Source organism: Cherax quadricarinatus, chromosome 75 (genome assembly GCF_038502225.1).
Source record: "Cherax quadricarinatus isolate ZL_2023a chromosome 75, ASM3850222v1, whole genome shotgun sequence".
In the NCBI taxonomy this organism is placed as follows: Eukaryota; Metazoa; Arthropoda; class Malacostraca; order Decapoda; family Parastacidae; genus Cherax; species Cherax quadricarinatus.
Window position 1 is genome coordinate 1,123,240 of NC_091366.1, and position 25,504 is coordinate 1,148,743.

Below are 25,504 nucleotides of genomic sequence, written 5' to 3' on the forward strand. Positions count from 1 at the left end.
TAAGTAAAGATCCTGGACTTCACCTTACGAAAGCAAATGTTGACAGTAACTATGAACAAGGTAGATTATAGTGGAAAAATTAACATGTTATTAGAAGACAGGGGAACTTAGGTGGTTGTTAACACACATGGTTCTAGTTTAACTGCTAAGTGAACAGGTGGTGGTGGGGCAGGTGGTAGTTGTACAGCAGGTGTTGAGGAGGATCAGGGTCAAGGTGAGTGTGTAGGTGTTACTTATACTGGGTAACCTATCTTGATTAGTGCCCTTGTTCACTGTTACCACTCATGGTCCTGCAGCCTCATGCTTCTTGATTAGTGCCCTTGTTCACTGTTACCACTCATGGTCCTGCAGCCTCATGCTTCTTGATTAGTGCCCTTGTTCACTGTTACCACTCATGGTCCTGCAGCCTCATGCTTGCTTCTTGATTAGTGCCCTTGTTCACTATTACCACTCATGGTCCTACAGCGACATGCTTGCTTCTTGATTAGTGCCCTTGTTCACTATTGCCACTCATGGTCCTACAGCCTCATGCTTGCTTCTTGATTAGTGCCCTTGTTCACTGTTACCACTCATGGGCCTGCAGCCTCATGCTTGCTTCTTGATTAGTGCCCTTGTTCACTGTTACCACTCATGGTCCTACAGCCTCATGCTTGCTTCTTGATTAGTGCCCTTGTTCACTATTACCACTCATGGTCCTACAGCGACATGCTTGCTTCTTGATTAGTGCCCTTGTTCACTATTGCCACTCATGGTCCTACAGCCTCATGCTTGCTTCTTGATTAGTGCCCTTGTTCACTGTTACCACTCATGGGCCTGCAGCCTCATGCTTGCTTCTTGATTAGTGCCCTTGTTCACTGTTACCACTCATGGTCCTACAGCCTCATGCTTGCTTCTTGATTGGTGCCCTTGTTCACTATTATCACTTATGGTCCTACAGCCTCATGCTTGCTTCTTGATTAGTGCCCTTGTTCACTATTACCACTCATGGTCCTACAGCGACATGCTTGCTTCTTGATTAGTGCCCTTGTTCACTATTACCACTCATGGGCCTGCAGCCTCATGCTTGCTTCTTGATTAGTGCCCTTGTTCACTGTTACCACTCATGGTCCTACAGCCTCATGCTTGCTTCTTGATTGGTGCCCTTGTTCACTATTATCACTCATGGTCCTACAGCCTCATGCTTGCTTCTTGATTAGTGCCCTTGTTCACTGTTACCACTCATGGTCCTACAGCGACATGCTTGCTTCTTGATTAGTGCCCTTGTTCACTATTACCACTCATGGGCCTGCAGCCTCATGCTTGCTTCTTGATTAGTGCCCTTGTTCACTGTTACCACTCATGGTCCTACAGCCTCATGCTTGCTTCTTGATTGGTGCCCTTGTTCACTATTATCACTCATGGTCCTACAGCCTCATGCTTGCTTCTTGATTAGTGCCCTTGTTCACTGTTACCACTCATGGTCCTACAGCCTCATGCTTGCTGCTTCTGCTAGGGTGGGGGTGGGAGAGAGGGAGAGAGGGAGCTTGGGTGAGTGGGGTTGAAGCAGTGGTCGTCCTTGTCGTTTCTCTTGCCCATGTTTGTCGTGTTAGTGTAGGTGTATCTGGAGAGTGGGTGGGGAGAGAGCTCTAGATAACATGGGCAATGAATGGAGAGTTAAGTATAATGACATGTTCACAGGTGGTCATTTAAGTCGTCCTGCTGATAAACCTAGTTTAATTACTAAGCTGTTTTAATTAAGGTTTAAATAAAGATATTACAAGGACTTCAATGGAAATAAGTCACTTTGACTTTTTCGGTTTTCCTATGTAATTTACACAGTACGATAATTGTACTTGGGTATTCCTGTACTTAAATAAACTTACGTCCAGTGCCCCAGTGTACTAACTGTGCCACCTTCAGTAGCGTGCATCATTTGGACGATGGTCTTCATTGCAGCTGGTGTGGTCTTCCCTGCTCGCCTGCCAGCCATGTTTGGCTACTGACGACCTTAATGTTGGACATTATCAGCTCACCGCCCTCTAAGCTGACAAATGAACCCATTGGGTCCTCCACACGACATGGGGGGGGGGGGTGATGGAGATCACTACCAAGGGCTCTGATTCCTGCTAACTTATTTACCTGGCAGGCGGTGTTCCAGGCAGGCGGTGTTCCAGGCAGGCAGTGTTCCAGGCAGGCAGTGTTCCAGGCAGGCAGTGTTCCAGGCAGGCAGTGTTCCTGGCAGGCAGTGTTCCTGGCAGGCAGTGTTCACTTCTGCATCAGCGTGTATGACTGGTGGTGTTTGGATATATTTGTGAGAGCATGCAAGACTGGCACCTCGGGTCACACCTCCAGGAGAGGCCACAGCAGCCGCGATCCCAGGGAAGGTCAGCAGCCCTGACCGTAGGAGAGGCCAGCAGCCAAGACCTCAGAAGAGGTCAGCAGCTTTAACCCAAGGAGGTCACAGCAACCATGACCTCAGGAGATAGATGTGTCAGTGCACATGTTGCTCAACACAGTGCAGGTACCGTGTAGCAAGAGGTACCTGGCAGGTCACAAGAATCTCTTTTGACCTTGCTGCAAGGTCCTGGTCTTTATTTAAACAAGTGAACGAAAGAATGCGTCAGATCACAAACTGAAACACCATGCTTGCTATACAATCATCATTGCTTTATTACGACCATACCTCAGACCTAGAATACTGAAGTCTCCATCTCAGACACCGTATATGATGTTAGGTTTCATGCCACCCAACATTTACGGTGTCTGTACATACAGTAAGTACTTATGTTCCTGAAGTACATACAGTAAGTACTTAAGTACTTACTGTACGTACTTCAGGAACATATCTTCACAATCCACGAGATTCCTTTATATTTTTTGCCTTTATTGACCACACACTCGTGCAAGACAGCGACCCTTGCCACCAGGAGGCCCGGTCCATGACTAGGTCTCTTGGTGGATCAGGGGCTGATCAACCAGGCTGTTACTTCTGGCCGCACGTAGTTCAATGTACGAACCACAGCCAGGCTAATCCGGCACTAACTTGAGGTATCTGTCCAGCTCCCTCTTGAAGACAACCAGGGGTCTATTGGTAATCTTTTTGACTACCGGCACAGGATGAGTATGGGGTGTATAATAAACGTATTGAACTAACTATGTTAGTCCAGGATAGCACTACCACCCCTGGATAGCACTACCACCCCTGGATAGCACTACCACCCCAGGATAACACTACCACCCCAGGATAGCACTACCACCCCTGGATAGCACTACCACCCCTGGATAGCACTACCACCCCTGGATAGCACTACCACCCCAGGATAACACTACCACCCCAGGATAGCACTACCACCCCTGGATAACACTACCACCCCTGGATAGCACTACCACCCTGGACACAGACCGGGCCGCGGGGGCGTTGACCCCCGAAACTCTCTCCAGGTAATCTCCAGGTAAACCACCCCAGGATAGCACTACCACCCCTGGATAGCACTACCACCCCTGGATAGCACTACCACCCCAGAATAGCACTACCACCCCAGGATAGCACTACCACCCCAGGATAGCACTACCACCCCAGGATAGCACTACCACCCCAGGATAGCACTACCACCCCAGGATAGCACTACCACCCCTGGATAACACTACCACCCCAAGATAGCACCACCACCCCAGGATAGCACTACCACCCCAGGATAGCACTACCACCCCAGGATAGCACTACCACCCCAGGATAGCACTACCACCCCAGGATAGCACTACCACCCCAGGATAGCACTACAACCCCAGAATAGCACTACCACCCCAGGATAGCACTACCACCCCAGGATAGCACTACCACCCCAGGATAGCACTACCACCCCAGGATAGCACTACCACCCCAGGATAGCGCTACCACCCCAGGATAGCGCTACCACCCCAGGATAGCGCTACCACCCCAGGATAGCACTACCACCCCAGGATAGCGCTACCACCCCAGGATAGCACTACCACCCCAGGATAGCACTACCACCGCAGGATAGCACTACCACCCCAGGATAGCGCTACCACCCCAGGATAGCGCTACCACCCCAGGATAGCACTACCACCCCAGGATAGCGCTACCACCCCAGGATAGCACTACCACCCCAGGATAGCGCTACCACCCCAGGATAGCACTACCACCCCAGGATAGCACTACCACCCCAGGATAGCACTACCACCCCAGGATAGCACTACCACCGCAGGATAGCACTACCACCCCAGGATAGCACTACCACCCCAGGATAGCACTACCACCCCAGGATAGCACTACCACCCCAGGATAGCGCTACCACCCCAGGGTAGCGCTACCACCCCAGGATAGCACTACCACCCCAGGATAGCACTACCACCCCAGGATAGCGCTACCACGCCAGGATAGCGCTACCACCCCAGGATAGCGCTACCACCCCAGGATAGCACTACCACCCCAGGATAGCACTACCACCCCAGGATAGCGCTACCACCCCAGGATAGCACTACCACCCCAGGATAGCACTACCACCCCAGGATAGCACTACCACCCCAGGATAGCACTACCACCCCAGGATAGCACTACCACCCCAGGATAGCACTACCACCCCAGGATAGCGCTACCACCCCAGGATAGCGCTACCACCCCAGGATAGCACTACCACCCCAGGATAGCGCTACCACCCCAGGATAGCACTACCACCCCAGGATAGCACTACCACCGCAGGATAGCACTACCACCGCAGGATAGCACTACCACCCCAGGATAGCGCTACCACCCCAGGATAGCGCTACCACCCCAGGATAGCACTACCACCCCAGGATAGCACTACCACCCCAGGATAGCACTACCACCCCAGGATAGCGCTACCACCCCAGGATAGCGCTACCACCCCAGGATAGCACTACCACCCCAGGATAGCACTACCACCCCAGGATAGCACTACCACCCCAGGATAGCACTACCACCGCAGGATAGCACTACCACCGCAGGATAGCGCTACCACCCCTGGATAGCGCTACCACCCCAGGATAGCGCTACCACCCCAGGATAGCACTACCACCCCAGGGTAGCACTACCACCCCAGGATAGCGCTACCACCCCAGGATAGCACTACCACCCCAGGATAGCACTACCACCCCAGGATAGCACTACCACCCCAGGATAGCACTACCACCCCAGGATAGCACTACCACCGCAGGATAGCACTACCACCCCAGGATAGCACTACCACCCCAGGATAGCACTACCACCCCAGGATAGCACTACCACCCCAGGATAGCGCTACCACCCCAGGATAGCGCTACCACCCCAGGATAGCACTACCACCCCAGGATAGCACTACCACCCCAGGATAGCACTACCACCCCAGGATAGCGCTACCACCCCAGGATAGCGCTACCACCCCAGGATAGCACTACCACCCCAGGATAGCACTACCACCCCAGGATAGCACTACCACCCCAGGATAGCGCTACCACCCCAGGATAGCGCCACCACCCCAGGATAGCACTACCACCCCAGGATAGCGCTACCACCCCAGGATAGCACTACCACCCCAGGATAGCACTACCACCCCAGGATAGCACTACCACCCCAGGATAGCACTACCACCCCAGGATAGCGCTACCACCCCAGGATAGCACTACCACCCCAGGATAGCGCTACCACCCCAGGATAGCACTACCACCCCAGGATAGCACCCACAAAAGCTGACTAACACTCAGTTATCTACTTTTGGGTGAATAGGAAAGCAAGTTTAAGGAGAGTTACCCATGCGTCCCCAGCCCAGGACTGAACCCGGGTTCCTCTGTTGTGATCTGAAGACCCTACCACTGAGCTACAAGTCGCATCTTATACTGAAATGAGCTGTGAATCATCTGGTTTTCGTTTTTCGTCTTCGTAACTTATTTTACTTCCTGGGTTTACGAATTTTTACACTGTGGCTTTGTTTCCCTTACGAAGGCTGTACTGGTGAAAATTATGTACCAGTACTCGAGTTTCACAGAGTACTTGTCAGTAATTATAACGCAGTATTCCTCCAGCAGTGATGCTGTTACGGAACATACAACTGGAGTATTTGCGAAAGTCGGATAATCTTTGAAAATGTGGGTGAAATGGAGGAGAAACTGGAGGTTATAGCCTGGTGACCTCTGACTGTGTTGACTCAAGTCTTGTCACGCTCTCTTATGTTTACCACAGGCTAGTTTTTGTACCCACTTTGTTCTCATCTGCTTTCCCTTGTTAGCCCACAACACTGCGTTCTAAATTAAGCTCTCTGAAAATGCTCTTGTTCTGGTTATAGTTGCTAGTAAAGACGAGGCTTGCAAGGAACAGTTGGTAAGAGACCCGTGTTATCCTTGACATTATCTGTCGTGATGGAGTCATAACTAATCTAGTGTACTATAACAATAATAGAATTATAATTATTTTAGTGGAAGGCCAAAATTCGTATGGAGGTCATACAGTTTTTTTGATAATGGGAAGAATGAAAGGTAACTCCAATGCCTTATATCAAAAGCTCTTCACCAGCATCAAGGCCCCTGTTTTTAAAGGACCAATATATTGAAATTACCGTATATTCCATGTACATTTTATATCAAAGATTCTACCAAAGACCAGACTGAATTTAGTATCATTTAACATACATATATGTGGTTTGTGTGTGCAGGTTTGGCACCTGTCCCTCTAGGATTTTCCAGGTGTAAATTATAATGCATCTTTTTCGCCTGCATTACAAGGAGTACATAAATACGTTTCCATTAATTAAGATGCTTGACCGTACTTATACGCGCAGTGAAGGTTCTCTCTACATTCTCCAGATCTGCAGTTTCGTCTGCCTTGAATGGAGTTGTTAGTGACCCAGTGGCGGCTCGTGAAGGGGTGCTGTGGAACTGCAGCACCCCCTATTTTCACTCGATGTTATTAATAACATTCAGTATGAGTTTTTTTTTATTTAATTCTTTCTTTATACTTGTACATTAAATAATCAAAGAATTAAAGAGAATAGGGGTGCTGCAGTTCCGCAGCACCCCCACACGAGCTGCCACTGGTTGTTACTGTACAATAGTATTCCAGTCTAGAGAGAACACTTGACGTAAAGAGGATCATTGAAGGTTCTCATCCTCTCAGTTGTGATAATGGTACTGTTGTGAGCCCGGCGAAATCTGTGAATAATTTTGTAAACACCGTCTCGACCCACCCAGTAGTAAAAATAAGTACTGGGCGTTAACCAACTGTTGTGAGTCATATGTTGGGAAACATTGCTATGCAAATATGACATTCCAGACATGCTGGAAGGCATAACGTGGACACAATTGTCAATGGGTAAGAAAATACCAGTATTGCTAGAGGCATTCCAGTGTAGGATAAAAGATAACCGCCCAATGTCAAGCATAAACCGTCAACATGAGCTGCTAGACCCCCGGCCATATAAGGCCACTTGGCAGAGATAAGTTAGTGGACGAGGTTGTGTCCAGTTTTTAAGCTGTACACCTGGAGGGCTTCTTGCAGTATATTAATAATTAAGCGATCCACACCCACACAATTAGCTGTGTTGATAGCATTACCTTCATGCTCTCTTGTTAATGATAATTATCAACATAGAGTTGTTAGTTGTGTGTGGTAGGTACGAGGTGGGAGGTTATTACCAGAGGTCTGAAGGCCGTAGACACCTGTTAACTTCATGGAATTTAACTCAGACAATACCATTAATTGCAAATAAAATTATACGCCAATCAGGAGTAATTTTGACCGACCTATAATATTTTCATTAGTTTTTGTGAGTATCCCTTATAATTGACGGTGTCCCGTGGCCTGGTGGCTAAAATTCTCGCTTCACATGGCGAGTGTCCGGGTTCGATTCCCGGCGAGGGTAGAAACATTGGGCGTGTTTCTTTACACCGGTTGTCTATGTTCACCCATCAGTAAAATGGGTACCTGGGTGTTAGTGGACTGGTGTGGGTCGCATCCCGGGTGTTAGTGGACTGGTGTGGGTCGCATCCCGGGTGTTAGTGGACTGGTGTGGGTCGCATCCTGGGACAAAACTGACCTAATTTGCAGGAAATGCTCAGCATAACAAGGGACTTTTGTATATAGTATGTTACTGATGTCAGCTATGATCTGTATACCTTGTACATGTACTTGTATACCTTGTACATGTACTTGTATACCTTGTACATGTACTTGTATACCTTGTACATGTACTTGTATACCTTGTACATGTACTGGTATACCTTGTACATGTACTTGTATACCTTGTACATGTACTTGTATACCTTGTACATGTACTTGTATACCTTGTACATGTACTTGTATACCTTGTACATGTACTTGTATACCTTGTACATGTACTTGTATACCTTGTACATGCACTTGTATACCTTGTACATGTACTTGTATACCTTGTACATGTACTTGTATACCTTGTACATGTACTTGTATACCTTGTACATGTACTTGTATACCTTGTACATGTACTTGTATACCTTGTACATGTACTTGTATACCTTGTACATGTACTTGTATACCTTGTACATGTACTTGTATACCTTGTACATGTACTTGTATACCTTGTACATGTACTTGTATACCTTGTACATGTACTTGTATACCCTGTACATGTACTTGTATACCTTGTACATGTACTTGTATACCTTGTACATGTACTTGTATACCTTGTACATGTACTTGTATACCTTGTACATGTACTTGTATACCTTGTACATGTACTTGTATACCTTGTACATGTACTTGTATACCTTGTACATGTACTTGTATACCCTGTACATGTACTTGTATACCCTGTACATGTACTTGTATACCTTGTACATGTACTTGTATACCTTGTACATGTACTTGTATACCTTGTACATGTACTTGTATACCTTGTACATGTACTTGTATACCTTGTACATGTACTTGTATACCTTGTACATGTACTTGTATACCTTGTACATGTGCTTGTATACCCTGTACTTGTACTTGTATACCTTGTACATGTGCTTGTATACCTTGTACATGTACTTGTATACCTTGTACATGTACTTGTATACCTTGTACATGTACTTGTATACCTTGTACATGTACTTGTATACCTTGTACATGTACTTGTATACCTTGTACATGTACTTGTATACCTTGTACATGTACTTGTATACCTTGTACATGTGCTTGTATACCCTGTACATGTACTTGTATACCTTGTACATGTACTTGTATACCTTGTACATGTACTTGTATACCTTGTACATGTACTGGTAGTAAATAGTTGTTACTTGTATAGTGATCAATAAGAGATATGTCCAGTTAAGATAGACAGGTGTTGGACATGTCTTGTTCGCCAGGTTGTATATATTTTTTTCTTATTCACCGGTATTCTCCCGGCCCGGGTCTTTTCCAAGTAGTGGTGACCCGACCTTAGCTCCTTATCTGGGGAGTGTCTCGAGACCTAAGTCATCCATGGGAGGAGGCACAAGTACCCCCTCATCTTTGGGGCCAACTGTCCCCAGGCCTAGCCACAGTCCCCGCCCTCACGGGGCTCGTAGGGAGAAGCTAGGCCTCTGGTCTGCCATCTGCCCCGCCTCAAAGTGGTTCGTGGGGATGGCAGTCTTATGAGCTGCAGGTGGTAAGAAGCTCAGGCCTTCTACACACTGTATAGTTGACGAGTAAGCAGGGATGGAAGGAGAGACCAAGAGTTGGTTATATATTTGTATTATGTACCCCATACCCATCCTGTGGGCGTCGAGATAACTGTTAATTCCTCGTTTCTCCTGTGGGCGTAGAGATAACTTGGTTCCTCGTCTCTCCTGTGGGCGTAGAGACAACTGTTAGTTCCTCGTCTCTCCTGTGGGCGTAGAGATAACTGTTCCTCGTCTCTCCTGTGGGCGTAGAGACAACTGTTAGTTCCTCGTCTCTCCTGTGGGCGTAGAGACAACTGTTAGTTCCTCGTCTCTCCTGTGGGCGTAGAGACAACTGTTAGTTCCTCGTCTCTCCTGTGGGCGTAGAGACAACTGTTAGTTCCTCGTCTCTCCTGTGGGCGTAGAGATAACTGTTCCTCGTCTCTCCTGTGGGCGTAGGCCGTAGAGAGACGAGGAACGAAAAGTTAAGTGACAGCAACAGCCAGTATTAAACAGCACGTACCACGAAAAAACTTTTCAAGTACTAGACAATCTAGGTTGTCCTTTTTCGTCCGCGTTTACCCAAAAAAATATTTTGTAAGAGAGGTTACTCTATTAAAATCACGGGGAAGAGGTCAGCCTGACACACCACTTAGGTAATGGGAGGTAATTAAATCCAACCTTCTCAACATTTTCCACTTAATTTTACACGTCACTATGCTTCCTATATATATACTCACGTACTCTCTGCTCAGGTAGATCTGTTTGTGACATGATAAAGTCCATTGTGTGGGCGAAACGTTGTCAATAAAGGATCAGCGCACCACAGAATCCAAAGATGATGCTAGTAAGAGCTCCTCTTGTTATTATATTCTTGCCGGTCAATATATATTACACAAAAACCTGTGTGGTAACCCGTCGACCCATGACGTTTTTCCCAGCAGTGACCACCAGGCTTCCCTCTGCTCGTTGTCACCCCCAGTGAACCATTACGGTGAAAGTGTTGCTGCCGGGTCACCTCTTGGACAAGACCCGGACCGGCGATCCACTACGAACTCGGGAGTGGGATGGTGTTCACTCATTATTAGACGGCTCTTATACCCACCCACATTCATTCTCTCTCTCTCTCTCTCTCTCTCTCTCTCTCTCTCTCTCTCTCTCTCTCTCTCTCTCTCTGTCCTTGGAGGGACACAACCCGGCTTATGAAGCACTTAAAAAATATATATGTTGGTCCAGTTTTCTATTGAAATTTTGTAGCCTCGTTCCTGCAAGAGGATATCTTTTAATAATGTATGTACTCAGTATTGGTATTGTTTGCCTTAAGGTAAAACTGGAACTTTAAATATAGGCTAGATAAATACATGAGTGAGAGGTGTTGGATTTGAGTTGGACTGGCACATGAGCTAATCTGGTTATAAAAGCTTATATATCTTGGGCTGATATTTTTGCTAGTGGGTTTGGGTTTTAGAAGGATCTCCCTGGTATGGGCCAGTAGGCCTGTTGCAGTGTTCTACCTATTTTTTTTAACCACCTAACAGTAAGTCCTAAAACTCACTTGCATTTGGTTTAAACCTCACCCGTTCCGTGGTTTGTTTGCAGTCTTGCTTATTACGATTTCGTGAGTTATGTTTATGTGTTGTATTTCAGGTGGAAAGAAAGTGACGTTCCTAGTGGGAGGTGATGGAGAACCCGTGGTGGTGGTGCTTGGTGGTGCCAGAGATGATGTAGACACCATTCTTCAGGAGAGAGCCAGGAGACAGGCTGACCTCGAAGCAGACCAACTCAAGTATGTACTCTGGACTCCTTCAGGGACTGATTACCCCAAACTTATCTTCATCTTTCACTGTTCTTCTCTGTATTGGACTGAAGAAGTCACTGGCTGGATGTTGCACAGTGTCTCAGTCTACAACTTGTCGGGTTCCAATACCATTTCCATTAGTCTTTTGCTGTTCATTACTCTATTAAAGATTGCAATACCAGCTGTCAACATCCAGCAATATCTGGCTCTTAGAGAAAAGCAATAACTCTGGTTGCTGACCTGAATGAGAGAGAGAGAGAGAGAGAGAGAGAGAGAGAGAGAGAATGGGGAAGGGAGGAAAAAGAGGTATGGAAATAGAGGAGTGTAAGACACTCCCACACACATCTGTCTGTACATAGTACTGTTGATAACAAAGGTTTACAGATATCTCTGCTTCCCTACGCCCTTACGTACTCCACCCTTCTGTGCCATCTGAGGATGAACACACCAGCACCTCCCTGTTGTATCCCATCCTCGCCTCACACACCTGCTATTGATAACATTCTATGAGAGTATGCAGGATCTGCAAAATATTTTGTTAATGTGGTGACTTAAAGGCCGTGGTGAGTGAAGTTTTGAATGGCTTAGGATGGAGTTCTTATCGGCAATGGCGTGTCAGATATTTGGACTTGAATGTACTTTCTTCACGGTGGTGCAAAGTCTTTATGGTCGTATGTGGAAAAAGACACTTGTGTACAGTTCAGGGCATTTATTAGAAGGAATGTCTCGCCGTTTTGCCAGGAGTTAGCTACACTGTTACTACTACCCTCTCATAGCTTTCCACCTGACTCCTGCCACTATGAAGATTGAGACACTTAATTCATCACATCCTGCCACTATATTTGCTCGTTTTTTACTTATCTCTACTACGACTGAAGGAGCCACTCGTGGCAAAACGCTTCCTTTAATGTCCTGATGTGTACATAATTGTCTTTTTCCACATCTCGTTATCACCATATTATTTTCCAGTTGTGTTCACTCAGGATGAGCGACGCTAATAGGCTCGACCTTCGAAGTGAAATCTTAAAACGTTGGTCTTTCCCATTTCACCCTCCATACTTTCCATCCCTCGTTCTCCCTCCCGTACTCTCCATTCTCTTCTTTCCTTCATTTTGAGTAGCTTTGGGTAGGGGTCGTTTTGATAAGGGCTTGCCTTGTATGGGCCAGTAGGCCTTCTGCAGTGCTCCATTCTCATGTTCCCTCCCCTATTTTCTTTTCCTCTCTTTAGTTCACTTTCACACCAGCAGGTGCGGTGCAAGAATGGTTTTCATTTCTGTTTAAAATATTCCTTTAATTTCTGACTCGTCCCTGGGCCATTCCTAGCATGTGGTCGTCTTCTGAGGGCACCTTCTGCCCCTGCTGTGGCAGGGCAGAGTGTAGGGACACAAGACAAGGTTCAGTGCACATATTTCAGAGAACAAGTGGTGCAGTAGAGTACCTTTAAGGAGGCGCCACTTACCTAATGGTGCTGGTTATCTTGCAAAAGGTAATAAACCCAGGTGGCTCCCCAACCCCAGGTGGCGCCCCTACCCCAGGTGGCGCCCCTACCCCAGGTGGCGGTCAGAGGAGTGAGGGAGAGAACGTGAGATAGCAGACTGAGGGAGGGAAGGTAGGGATAAGGTACGAGAAATGGGAACATAAGACTGAAGGAACACTACAGTAGGCCTATTGGTTCATACTACGTAGGTTGAACTGGCACCCAAACCCACTTGTATACCCATCTAACCTATATCTGAAGACACCTACAAGCTACGAAGTGGAGTGTATAGGATAAAGAATTGAAGGTTCGAGGGAGGGGTTTATAAGGTCAAGAAACTGAAGGTTCGAGGGAGGGGTTTATAAGGTCAAGAAACTGAAGGTTCGAGGGAGGGGTTTATAAGGTCAAGAAACTGAAGGTTCGAGGGAGGGGTTTATAAGGTCAAGAAACTGAAGGTTCGAGGGAGGGGTTTATAAGGTCAAGAAACTGAAGGTTCGAGGGAGGGTTCGAGGGAGGTTGACCCCCGGAACTCTCTCCAGGTAAACTCCAGGTAAGTAAGTAAGTTTATTCAGGTATACACAAATACAGTTACATAGAATTATCATACATAGCAGCATATGTGTAGAGAACCTAGGATAACCCAAAAAAGTCAGACAGTGACTTATTTCCATTGGGGAGAGATGTAGCAGGCAATGGGAAAGGTGAGCTACGTGATGAATTTGTGTGGAAGACCATCATGAGGGAAGAAAGAAGTCTCACAAGTATCACGTCTGGTATTACAAAAAAGTAATTTTTAAAAGAAGATGGTATTAAGATTTACTCCTTTTGTAATAAAGAGTTCGGGATACATAAATACACACATTAATATAAATTAATCTTTAATATATAAAAATCAACTATCTTTGGTCTAGAGGTATTTGAACTATGATATAATAATAATATGTACATGTTACTATAATAAATTATAATCAGCATTTTACTAAAATATAATTAATAACCCTACACAGGGTACAACTCTTGACACTACTGTCACTATATATATATATCTCTATGCTAAAACAATAAATTATAAATAACATTTTTATAATAATAAATTACAATCAACTGCCTCTCACGACACGAAGTCAGTCACACGACACTGTTCAGTGTACACTACAACCAGGCCATCTTCAGTGTCCCACGACACCCTTTTCATCTCAGTGTTCCACTACGGTCCTATGCATATCTCAGTGTTCCACTCCATCGTACGTCCCTCAGTGTCACACTACGGTCCTGGCCCAGTTCAGTGTAACACTCCAACCTTTTCTTCATGTAATGTCCCACTAAACAGCATCTGACGACTCCGGCCCACAGTTGATCAACGTAGACGGTGAGTCCACAGACATCACCGGTAGTCCAGTAAATCCTCTCCAAAGGCGGTTGACACACCGCTAGCCGAACACCATGCTGCAAGCTCACTGAATGCGGCCGTCAAGTAACTGAGGCCAACAGACTCAGTGAGCTGCGGTGAGCGGTTCTTCTAACGCCAGTAGATAGGTACGATTCGGTGGTCAGGTACCTACTGCATAGACGTGTACCCTGAGGAGTTCAGGTACTTAATGTTGAAGCCAGTAGACGTGTACCCTTCGGTGGTCAGGTACCTACTGCTTAGGTGTGTACAGCGAGGCGCTCAGGTACATAATATTTCTAAAGCCAGTAGACGTGTACCCTTCGGTGGTCAGGTACCTACTGCTTAGATGTGTACAGCGAGGCGCTCTGGTACATACTGTTACTAAAGCCAGTAGACGTGTACCCTTCGGTGGTCAGGTACCTACTGCTTAGGTGTGTACAGCGAGGCGCTCTGGTACATACTGTTACTAAAGCCAGTAGACGTGTACCCTTCGGTGGTCAGGTACCTACTGCTTAGGTGTGTACCGTGAGGCACTCAGGCTCTTACTGCTCTAAGGCCGGCTCAGCAGCCCCCACATTGGGTTTGATGACGCACCCAGTGGTACTGCCGGCCGGCAGGTTAACTATTTAACCGCTAGTTTGGCAGGGGCCGCAACATCTGGGTAATTTGATCTTATTGAGATGGCTTCCCCAGTGACTTGAGTGTGGCGTCCACATGTGTCATGTCTTACTGGCTCTTACCTTACTTTATTGAGTCATTAAGAGAGAGAGAGAGAGAGAGAGAGAGAGAGAGAGAGAGAGCCACCTTTCGGTCCCCACGTAGTACAACGTACGAACTACATCGATTTTTCGCTGCCTGACCATGGTAGTGTGCGGTAGTGCTCTGCACCCCTCTGCTGTGTGTAGGCGAGCGCCCTTGTCAGTTACCTGGCTGCAGTGGTGTGAAGTGGTGCTGTCACACCTCGGCTAACAACTTAGGTGCACTGTGATCGTCAAGATGGCGGTTAGTCTGAGACGAAGGATAAATACTGTAGGCATCGAGCTACTTAAAGGAACGATAACGACCAGTTCTGCGCAAGTCTTATTGCCAAAGATCATACGGGAGACTTATGGAGTACAAGATTGTGACTTGTATGGTGTAGCATTGAACGGAGGACAACGAATTTTCGTCAAACTGCTAACTGCAACGGTTTATGAATCGTTAATCACCAGGTTTCAGGACGTGAGTCTTAACGTCACACCAGCTGTCACTGTAAGAATGATAGATGTTTCACGGTATTATACGTGGATCAAATTACGCAACGTTCCCTTTGAGGCGGACGAGGCAGATATAAGGAAAGTTTTTGAGAAGTATGGGACGGTGCATTATGCTCAACATGGTACGTGGGCGGCAGGAGCCTATGCTGGTTTTCCAGAGGGTTCTTTCAATCTCAAAATGACTTTGAGGCACCAAATACCATCCTATGTGTACCTACAAGATTTCAGGACGCAGGTAATGGTAATGTACCCAGGACAACGACGTACGTGCCGCCTATGTGGTGAGTATGATCACATAGCGGCGACCTGTGACAAGCGAAGACATGTGCCTGGACCTGTGGTGGATGTCGCAGCCCCTGCTTCAAAGATGGCAGGTGAGGAACAAACATCGGATGGAGGGCGTGGTGTTTTGTGGAGCGAGATAGTGGATCGGGCACACAGGACTGGTGGTGAGTTGGAGTCCCGCCCCCAACTGCCTGATCAGGTGTCGTCTCCTGTGGATAATGAGGAGCAGCAAGTACAAGAGAAGGTTCATGAGATTGAGGAGGAATTGGTGGAGGTGTTGAAGACGTTGTCACCACCAGAGAGGGATGTTACATCTGAGCGTGATGTCATTGGAGAATCGTCGCTTCCAGAAAGTCTGAGACATGATAATTTGGGACGTGATGGTGGTTTGGAGTCATCCATTGACTCATTACACCATTCTCAGGTGGAGGTGGAGGTTCATCGAGAGGGAACATCTGATCAAGATATGTGTAACATGACTGTCACGAGAAAGAGGGCGGCTACATCAGATTCTGATGACGTCCTTACGCCTGCACAAAGGCCTGGGAAAAAGACTGAGGTCAAGTGTGAAGGTAGTGGTGTAGGTGGTGGTAGCCATGATAGGAGGCACCGGAAGAAGGGGGGAGGGAAAGAGAGCACTCTGAAGGTGTTGAACGTAAATTCAAGCTCTGGAGTTGTAAAGAGTGATGAGAGGAAGCAGGGGTGGAAACTATAATAGGCCTTAGGTGTATGTCTGTAAATGTTAATGGGTTATGTAGAGGTATGAAGAGAGATTGGTTTCGTAATTTTCTGAATAAATCTAGAGTGGATGTTGTGTTCCTGCAGGAGCACAATTTCAAAGAGGGTAGGGTGTTGGAGGTGGCAGGATTTCGGGTAGTTACCCTGCCATCTCCCCGTCTAAAAGGTGGTGTGGGAATTTTAATAAGGGAGACGAGCCCGTTTGTTTTGCAGAGAAGCGAGGGAGGAGGGGGAGGGAGGGTGTTGCGTGTGGATGGGTGGTGGATGGGTAAGCGTGTGTCTTTTGTGAGTGTGTATGCGCCGGCAGAAAATAACATAAAGGTAAAGAATGATTTTGTGTGTGAGGATCTTGTGTTTTTCTTAAGTGCACTGCCAGAGGTGGCGATAGTTGGTGGGGACTGGAATAGTGTAATCAGGGTGGCTGATGTGGACCCAAGAGGAGCTGGATATATGTCCGTGGCTCTTAGGGATTTATTAAGGGATGTTAGGTTACGTGATGCCTTTGGGGGAGCGGTGTGGGAGACTGAATATACGTTTGTTAGGAGTGGTTATGCTGCGAGACTAGATAGAGTGTACCTTTCTCAGGGAGTGAACGTGAAATCTTTCAGTACTGTTGAGACTACAATGTCAGATCATAGGGCAGTGGTGGTGGAGGTTGGGTGGGGGACGCTCGCGGACATATATAGAAGTTATTGGAAATTGAATATAAGTGTGTTAGGAGATGAGGAGGAGTTGGAGGGGTTTTCAGTCCTATGGAGGGAGCTTAGTGTGGAAGAACAGGGAGTGGATGACATTGTGACATGGTGGGATAGTGTCGCAAAGGAAAGGATTCGAAAGTTTTATGTGAGAGAAGGAAAACGTATTAATAATTTAAAATATGGACTGGCTAACTATTTAGAGGATAGGTTAAGAGCTTGCTATGGGAGGGGGGTGGGTGGGAATAATTTTCCTATGGATGAAATAGCTGAAATAAAGGGGAGGTTGAGGGTGTTGCAAAATGAAAGGTTTCAAGCTGTAAGGATGCAGGCAGGGGTGGAGGAAGTGCTGTGGGGCGACAAGCCGTCAGCGTGTGTTTTGCGGCATCAAAAGCAAAGGCAGGCGCTGACGGCTATACCATGTTTAGAGGTAACGGAGATGGTTGGGAATTATAGAGTAGGGCAGGAGATACGAACCACGAAGGGGATGTGTGCTTATGCGGAGGCTTGGTACGAGAAATACTGGAACAGTGGGGGGGTGGGTGACGGGGCATTGGACAAGGTGTGTACGTATGTGACGTGTAATTTAGGAAATAGTGATCGAAAGGCTTTAGGTGGGAAGATTACGGCAGAGGAAATAGAGAATGCGTTAAGGGGAATGAGGAAGGGGAAAGCTCCCGGTATTGATGGTCTCCCGGTAGAATTTTATTTACAACATTGGGCGTTGATAAAGGAATTTATAGTTAGGTTATTTAATAGTATGAAGGAGAAGGGTAAGTTGGGGGAGAAGCAGGAAACAGCAGTAGTAGTGCTGGTCCCGAAGGTCAAGGGGCAGCCCACCCTTCGGGAGTACCGAGCCATATCACTGATGTGTGCAGACTATAAGGTGTTTGCAAAAATTTTAGGTAATAGGTTCAAATGTGTAGTGGAGAGGGTGGTGTCAAAATCTCAGTTCGGGTTGCCGGGAAGGTCGATGATTGAAGGACATGGGATACTGAGAAGTTTTGTGGAAGCTAAGGGTGGGGGTGGAGGGGCGGCTTTGTTGGCTCTAGACTGGCAGGGAGCATATGATAGAGTGGAAAGGGGAGCTTTGCAGGTTATACTTAGGAGACAGGGTTTTGGGGAGGAAATAGTCGAATGGGTAAATACGTTGTACAAGGGGGCGAAAATGAGGATACAGATTAATGGGTGTATGGGGAGGGAAATTGCAATGGGAAGAGGCCTTAGACAGGGATGCCCCATGTCCCAAATATTGTTTGCGTGTTTCCAGGACCCCTTTTATAGAATGGTTGACCGTAGCTTATGTACGCCATGTGCGGGAAGTGTGGGGGGTGGGAGGGCCTGGCCGGGGTTAATTGGATATGTTGACGACACCACTGTTCTCTTTCGTGCAGGGATGTCAATGAGTGTGTTGGACGAGGTGGTGCAATTATTTGGAAGTGCCACGGGTATGCAGGTAAATAGTGCGAAGTCAAGGTGCATGGGGTTAGGTTCTTGGGTGGGGGGTGTGGGGGGGAGATGTAATGTTGTTAAAGAATGGGCGGTGTCTTTAAAGATTTGTGGTATTATTTATAGGGATGACATGGTTGCGGCGCGGGAGGAAAATTCGGATGGGTTATTGGAAAGGATCGTGGGGCGTCTAGGTGTTCTGAGACCCCAGCACCTAACTCTGATACAGCGAGTGATAGTCGTGAACATTTTATTGTATAGTAAGGTTTGGTATGTTGCAGCTGTGTTCCCAATTACAGGGACAGCGATTGCGGGGATACTAAGACGGGTGTACAAATTTTTATGGGGTTCACGTTGTGATTGGTTACGGAGGGAGGTTGTAATGTTACCTGTAAGTCAGGGTGGGTTGGGGTTGTTGGATTTGAGACGGAGGGCTAAATGTGGGTTCATTAAATGGGAAGTGTTGCGTGAGGGTGTGAACGCGGGGCGTTTGGGAAGGATACACGACAGGCTGGGTACGTGGTATCGAGGAATGGAGTTGAGGGAATGTGAAATAGTTTTGAGGGCTGTTATGTTGGTTAGGGAATTGAGAAAGGTTCGTATAAGGGTTTTGTGTAGGTTACTTGTAGGTAGGTGTGTTGTCCCAGTTGAGGGTTTGTTCCCCATGTATGCGTGGAAGAGTATTTGGTTTAGATTTAGTAAATTGAAGTTAAAACCGCGGGCGCGTGAGGTGATGTTTCGTTTTCTGCATGGGATCCTTCCGTCTGGTGAGATATTACGAAACAGACAGGTTGTAGAGGGTGGGGGGTGTGGTATCTGTGGAGGGGATGAGACAGCGTTCCATGTAGTTTACTTTTGTGAAGGGCTAGAGGAGGTTAGGTGCTGGTTAAGTAGGTTGGTTCAGAGGGTGGGGGGCCGTGGGGTGACGGTTTTGCGTGCTCTAAGTCTAGATATGGGTGGGTTAGACGAGGGTGTCATAAGAGCTTTAGATTATATCATGGTAGATTATATATATATGTCGTGGGTGATGAGGGGGAGAGGGGATAGTGAGGAGAGAAGAAAGGTTCTTGCGGTAACGTTCTATAGTACGATGTGTCGTAACAGAGAGTTGTATGGGAGGAGGTGGGATCAGGCTTTCTCAGAGGGGTATAGAATGCTAACGTTAGGGATTCTCGTAAATCTGTGATTGGATATGAGTGAATGAAGGGGTTTTCATAGGTTGGAGGGAGTCAGGGGGCAACAGCGGGCTCGCCTCCCTGGGGGGGGGGGGGTCGTGAGAGTGTTGTGAATGTGGGTTTGGAATGGTTTCCTGGTTTTCATTGGGACTTTATGGCATCCAAGTGTGGATGTAGAGCTCAAGGTCTCGTTATGGTAGATATAACACTTTTCAGAATGTAGGTATAATATAGTAGATTTTTTATGTATAATTATGATGTGTATCAGTCTTGTATAACATGATTCTTGAGAAATAAGTTATTTGCGACATGCAGTGTGTTTTAGTTTGTATTTATGTTACGTGCTGGGTTTTTGCACGATGAGAGATACTTATATCCTGTTTTGCATTGTGCATACAGTGCATATGATTAATGTGATTTTGTGAAAATTTTTGTGTACGTGTGTGTGTGTGTGTGTGGATGTGGGTGTGGGTGTGTGGGTGTGTATGTGTATATATATAAATATATATCTCTTTCTATTGTATTGAGCCTTTGTCATGGGTCAGACGTTATGTCATACTTTATATACGCATGATTGATTCTTTTTAAAGTTTATAATTAAGGTCTGTACCCTGATACCGGTTTGGTGTTCATGCAAGTTCTTGATGTTAAGTTTTAGTCTGTATGGTATACAGACATATCTAGACAGTTTAGTGACGTAGTCCATTTGTCTGAAAGTTTTATATGGGTGTATTGTAACAGTATAGAGCTTGTTATTGTGTTCTAAGCTGTATTCTTTTCTGTTTATTTGTCAGATGTCATTTATATGTACAATTTATATATATGCAAGGTTTTGTATATATGTCAATTCATGACCATGTGACATGTAATTTTGTTTTTAGTTATTGTCCTTGATATAAGTTTTTGTTGTAATATCTTGCGAGCATGTAAGTACAATCCGTTTGTCAGTTCATTTGATTAGGTTCTATACTGTTTCTTTATTTTTATGTTAAACTGTATGGGTCTTAAATAAAATATAAAAAAAAAAAACTACATCCCGGCTGGTCAGGAACTGACTTGCTTACTTTTCATGTGTTATCCAGAGTTAATAACTTTTATGTTACTACTAATTCAGGAACCCCATCCTAGTATCAGCATCAACCTGCAGTACAGCTGGTACCTGCTCATTCTCACCACCTGTGAACTGAGGCTCTCCTTGTTCTCATCTTTCGTATGACCCTCCCATTGTCCACCCATTCAGCGCCCATGAGTATCTCTCACGCAATGATCATGTCTCCACTAACCCTTGGCTCCACGCTGGTGCTACGTACTCGAGGACGGGTTTGACACACCAGATATAGCGCCTCTTGAATGAATACCTCATTAGCCTAGCCTCATTATAATACCTCATTGGCCTAGCCCCTATATAATGCCTCATTGGCCTAGCCCCTATATAATGCCTCATTGGCCTAGCCCCTATATAATGCCTCATTGGCCTAGCCCCTATATAATGCCTCATTGGCCTAGCCCCTATATAATACCTCATTGGCCTAGCCCCTATATAATGCCTCATTGGCCTAGCCCCTATATAATGCCTCATTGGCCTAGCCCCTATATAATACCTCATTGGCCTAGCCCCTATATAATGCCTCATTGGCCTAGCCCCTATATAATGCCTCATTGGCCTAGCTCCTATATAATGCCTCATTGGCCTAGCCCCTATATAATGCCTCATTGGCCTAGCCCCTATATAATGCCTCATTGGCCTAGCCCCTATATAATACCTCATTGGCCTAGCCCCTATATAATGCCTCATTGGCCTAGCCCCTATATAATACCTCATTGGCCTAGCCCCTATATAATGCCTCATTGGCCTAGCCCCTATATAATACCTCATTGGCCTAGCCCCTATATAATGCCTCATTGGCCTAGCCCCTATATAATGCCTCATTGGCCTAGCCCCTATATAGTGCCTCATTGGCCTAGCCCCTATATAATGCCTCATTGGCCTAGCCCCTATATAATGCCTCATTGGCCTAGCCCCTATATAATACCTCATTGGCCTAGCCCCTATATAATGCCTCATTGGCCTAGCCCCTATATAATACCTCATTGGCCTAGCCCCTATATAATGCCTCATTGGCCTAGCCCCTATATAATACCTCATTGGCCTAGCCCCTATATAATGCCTCATTGGCCTAGCCCCTATATAATGCCTCATTGGCCTAGCCCCTATATAATGCCTCATTGGCCTAGCCCCTATATAATACCTCATTGGCCTAGCCCCTATATAATGCCTCATTGGCCTAGCCCCTATATAATGCCTCATTGGCCTAGCCCCTATATAATGCCTCATTGGCCTAGCCCCTATATAATGCCTCATTGGCCTAGCCCCTATATAATACCTCATTAATCTAGCCCCGTTATAGTACCTTATTATCCTAGTTTCTTTACAACACCTCATTATTCTTGCCTAGTTACTATACCAGATGTTTTTCTAACGTGATTCATAAAGTTAATTTTTAACGCTGCCTGTAAATTGCATTATGCAGATTTTATTTTGTGTCAGGGTAGGTTAAGTTGAGCTAAGTTAGACCAGTTGACTAGTACTGTTGCTTCTCTTGTGTAGTCTGCCCAGCTGGTAGGTCTTCGTACTTTCTTGTGTAGTCTGCCCAGCTGGTAGGTCTTGCGTCAATGCTTCAACATAGCCCAGGGTACCACCAAGTGCTTCAACATAGCCCAGGGTACCACCAAGTGCTTCAACATAGCCCAGGGTACCACCAAGTGCTTCAACATAGCCCAGGGTACCACCAAGTGCTTCAACATAGCCCAGGGTACCACCAAGTGCTTCAACATAGCCCAGTGTACCACCAACTTTCGCCAGCTTGCTACAGTGTATTTCCAAAACTGTGACTAATTTTGGGAAGAGATGAAGCAAGAGGATGTGAGAGATGTGTCAGCAGCCTCTGATGTACTGTTGTCAGGAGCCTCTGATGTACTGTTACTGTTGTCAGCAGCCTCTGATGTACTGTTGTTACTGTTGTCAGCAGCCTCTGATGTACTGTTGTCAGCAGACTCTGATGTACTGTTGTTACTGTTGTCAGCAGCCTCTGATGTGCTGTTGTTACTGTCAGTGTTTCTCACTGCTGGGTTGTTGAGGCTTTATGGCAGAATCTTGAAACTGGTAAATACCGTGATTAAGACACGTGTGCAACTGTTGGGTATCTCTCTTGTTGATGCATTTCGTCTGCATAGTGGGTTTCTGTAGTCAAATACAGTGAAATGGTGTAATCAGTCCATCAACCATGGTAGGATTTGAGGTGGTCAGTCCCTCAGCCTTGAGTCGATGTGGTCAGTCCATCAATCTTGAATAGAATACGGCATAAGTGCAGAGAAAGAGCTTATAAACCGTATGGCAGGAGAGGTGCAGCAGTCGTAGGTGGTGTCACATTTGTCCAATGTGGAAGTAGGTCGTGCATAAGGGTTAGGCAAGCGAAGAATTCCCAAGTATTAAGATCCCAAGAAGTTGCAGTGTCTGACTTGGGAATTCTTCGCTTGCCTAACCCTTAGGCACGACCTACTTCCTTCCACATTGAACAAATGTAACAACTCCTACGACTGCTGCACCTCTCCTGCCATACGGTTTATAAACTCTTCCTCCGCACTTATGCCGTATTCTATTCAAGATTGATGGACTAACCTCATCGACTCAAGGCTGAGGGACTGATTACCTCATTCTCCTCCTTTTCTTCAAGATTCTCCTTTGTATGGACTGATGAAGCCACTGTGTGGTGAAACGTTTCCTCAATAAAGATACCCAAGAGTTGCACATGTGTCTAATTTATCAACGTGTCGGTTCTCTGAACCATTGATCTACAATCTACAACTCTGTTAGAAAACCAATACTTACCTATGGCCTTTCTAAATCTAAATTTATCCAACTTAAATTTAGATTTAGAAAGGACATAGGTAAGTACTGGTTTTCTAACAGAGTTGTAGATGCGTGGAACAGTCTTCCCAGTGGGGTGATAGAGGCTAGGACCTTGGGTAGCTTTAAGAAGAGACTGGACAAATATTTGTCCAACCCATTTTCAATGCTGCTCGCTTGTATATGTGTTCTTAAGGTCGATCATGAAGAGAAGGGCCGGTGGCCTGGTGGCTAAAGCTCCCGCTTCACACACGGAGGGCCCGGGTTCGATTCCCGGCGGGTGGAAACATTTCGACACGTTTCCTTACACCTGTTGTCCTGTTCACCTAGCAGCAAATAGGTACCTGGGTGTTAGTCGACTGGTGTGGGTCGCATCCTGGGGGACAAGATTAAGGACCCCAATGGAAATAAGTTAGACAGTCCTCGATGACGCACTGACTTTCTTGGGTTATCCTGGGTGGCTAACCCTCCGGGGTTAAAAATCCGAACGAAATCTTATCTTATCTTATCCTTTCTTTCTGCTGCTGCTGCTGACTTGTGCAGATACCACGACTAGCCTCTGTGAGAGTCTGCCTCTGCTGGGGTTAACTTCACCCTCTGCTCCTAATAATGCCTCTGCTGTTAATAATGCTAGGAAAGATGTCTTCTTCCATGTGTGGTAGGTGATATAGGATGGTTGCAGGAGAGCAATAAGTCTGGGTGGTTGCAGGAGGTCAGTAAGTCTGGCTGGTTGCAGGAGGTCAGTAAGTCTGGCTGGTTGCGGGAGAGCAGTAAGTCTGGCTGGTTGCAGGAGAGCAGTAAATCTGACTGGTTGCAGAAGGGCAGTAAGTCTGGCTGGTTGCAGAAGGGCAGTAAGTCTGGCTGGTTGCAGAAGGGCAGTAAGTCTGGCTGGTTGCAGAAGGGCAGTAAGTCTGGCTGGTTGCAGAAGGGCAGTAAGTCTGGCTGGTTGCAGAAGGGCAGTAAGTCTGGCTGGATGCAGAAGGGCAGTAAGTCTGGCTGGTTGCAGAAGGGCAGTAAGTCTGTCTGGTTGCAGAAGGGCAGTAAGTCTGGCTGGTTGCAGAAGGGCAGTAAGTCTGGCTGGTTGCAGAAGGGCAGTAAGTCTGGCTGGTTGCAGAAGGGCAGTAAGTCTGTCTGGTTGCAGAAGGGCAGTAAGTCTGGCTGGATGCAGAAGGGCAGTAAGTCTGGCTGGATGCAGAAGGGCAGTAAGTCTGGCTGGATGCAGAAGGGCAGTAAGTCTGGCTGGATGCAGAAGGGCAGTAAGTCTGGCTGGTTGCAGAAGGGCAGTAAGTCTGTCTGGTTGCAGAAGGGCAGTAAGTCTGGCTGGATGCAGAAGGGCAGTAAGTCTGGCTGGATGCAGAAGGGCAGTAAGTCTGTCTGGTTGCAGAAGGGCAGTAAGTCTGGCTGGATGCAGAAGGGCAGTAAGTCTGGCTGGTTGCAGAAGGGCAGTAAGTCTGGCTGGTTGCAGAAGGGCAGTAAGTCTGGCTGGTTGCAGAAGGGCAGTAAGTCTGGCTGGTTGCAGAAGGGCAGTAAGTCTGGCTGGTTGCAGAAGGGCAGTAAGTCTGGCTGGTTGCAGAAGGGCAGTAAGTCTGTCTGGTTGCAGAAGGGCAGAAAGTCTGACTGGTTGCAGAAGGGCAGTAAGTCTGGCTGGTTGCAGAAGGGCAGTAAGTCTGGCTGGTTGCAGAAGGGCAGTAAGTCTGGAGAAGCAGTGTTCCAGGGTGGCCTCTGCTACGTAATTTGGATGGC

At 46.7% G+C, this 25,504-nt stretch overlaps 1 protein-coding gene across 1 annotated transcript in view; it reads left to right on the forward strand.

The window, feature by feature from the left end:
- The window catches only part of LOC128691880 (integrator complex subunit 6 homolog), a 69,499-nt gene that overhangs the window by 12,495 nt on the left and 31,500 nt on the right, over positions 1–25,504 (forward strand). Inside the window, exon 3 of the mRNA XM_053780842.2 lies at positions 11,239–11,377. Within this exon, the coding sequence (XP_053636817.2) occupies positions 11,239–11,377 (139 nt within the window). The remainder of the gene's footprint in view (positions 1–11,238; positions 11,378–25,504) is intronic.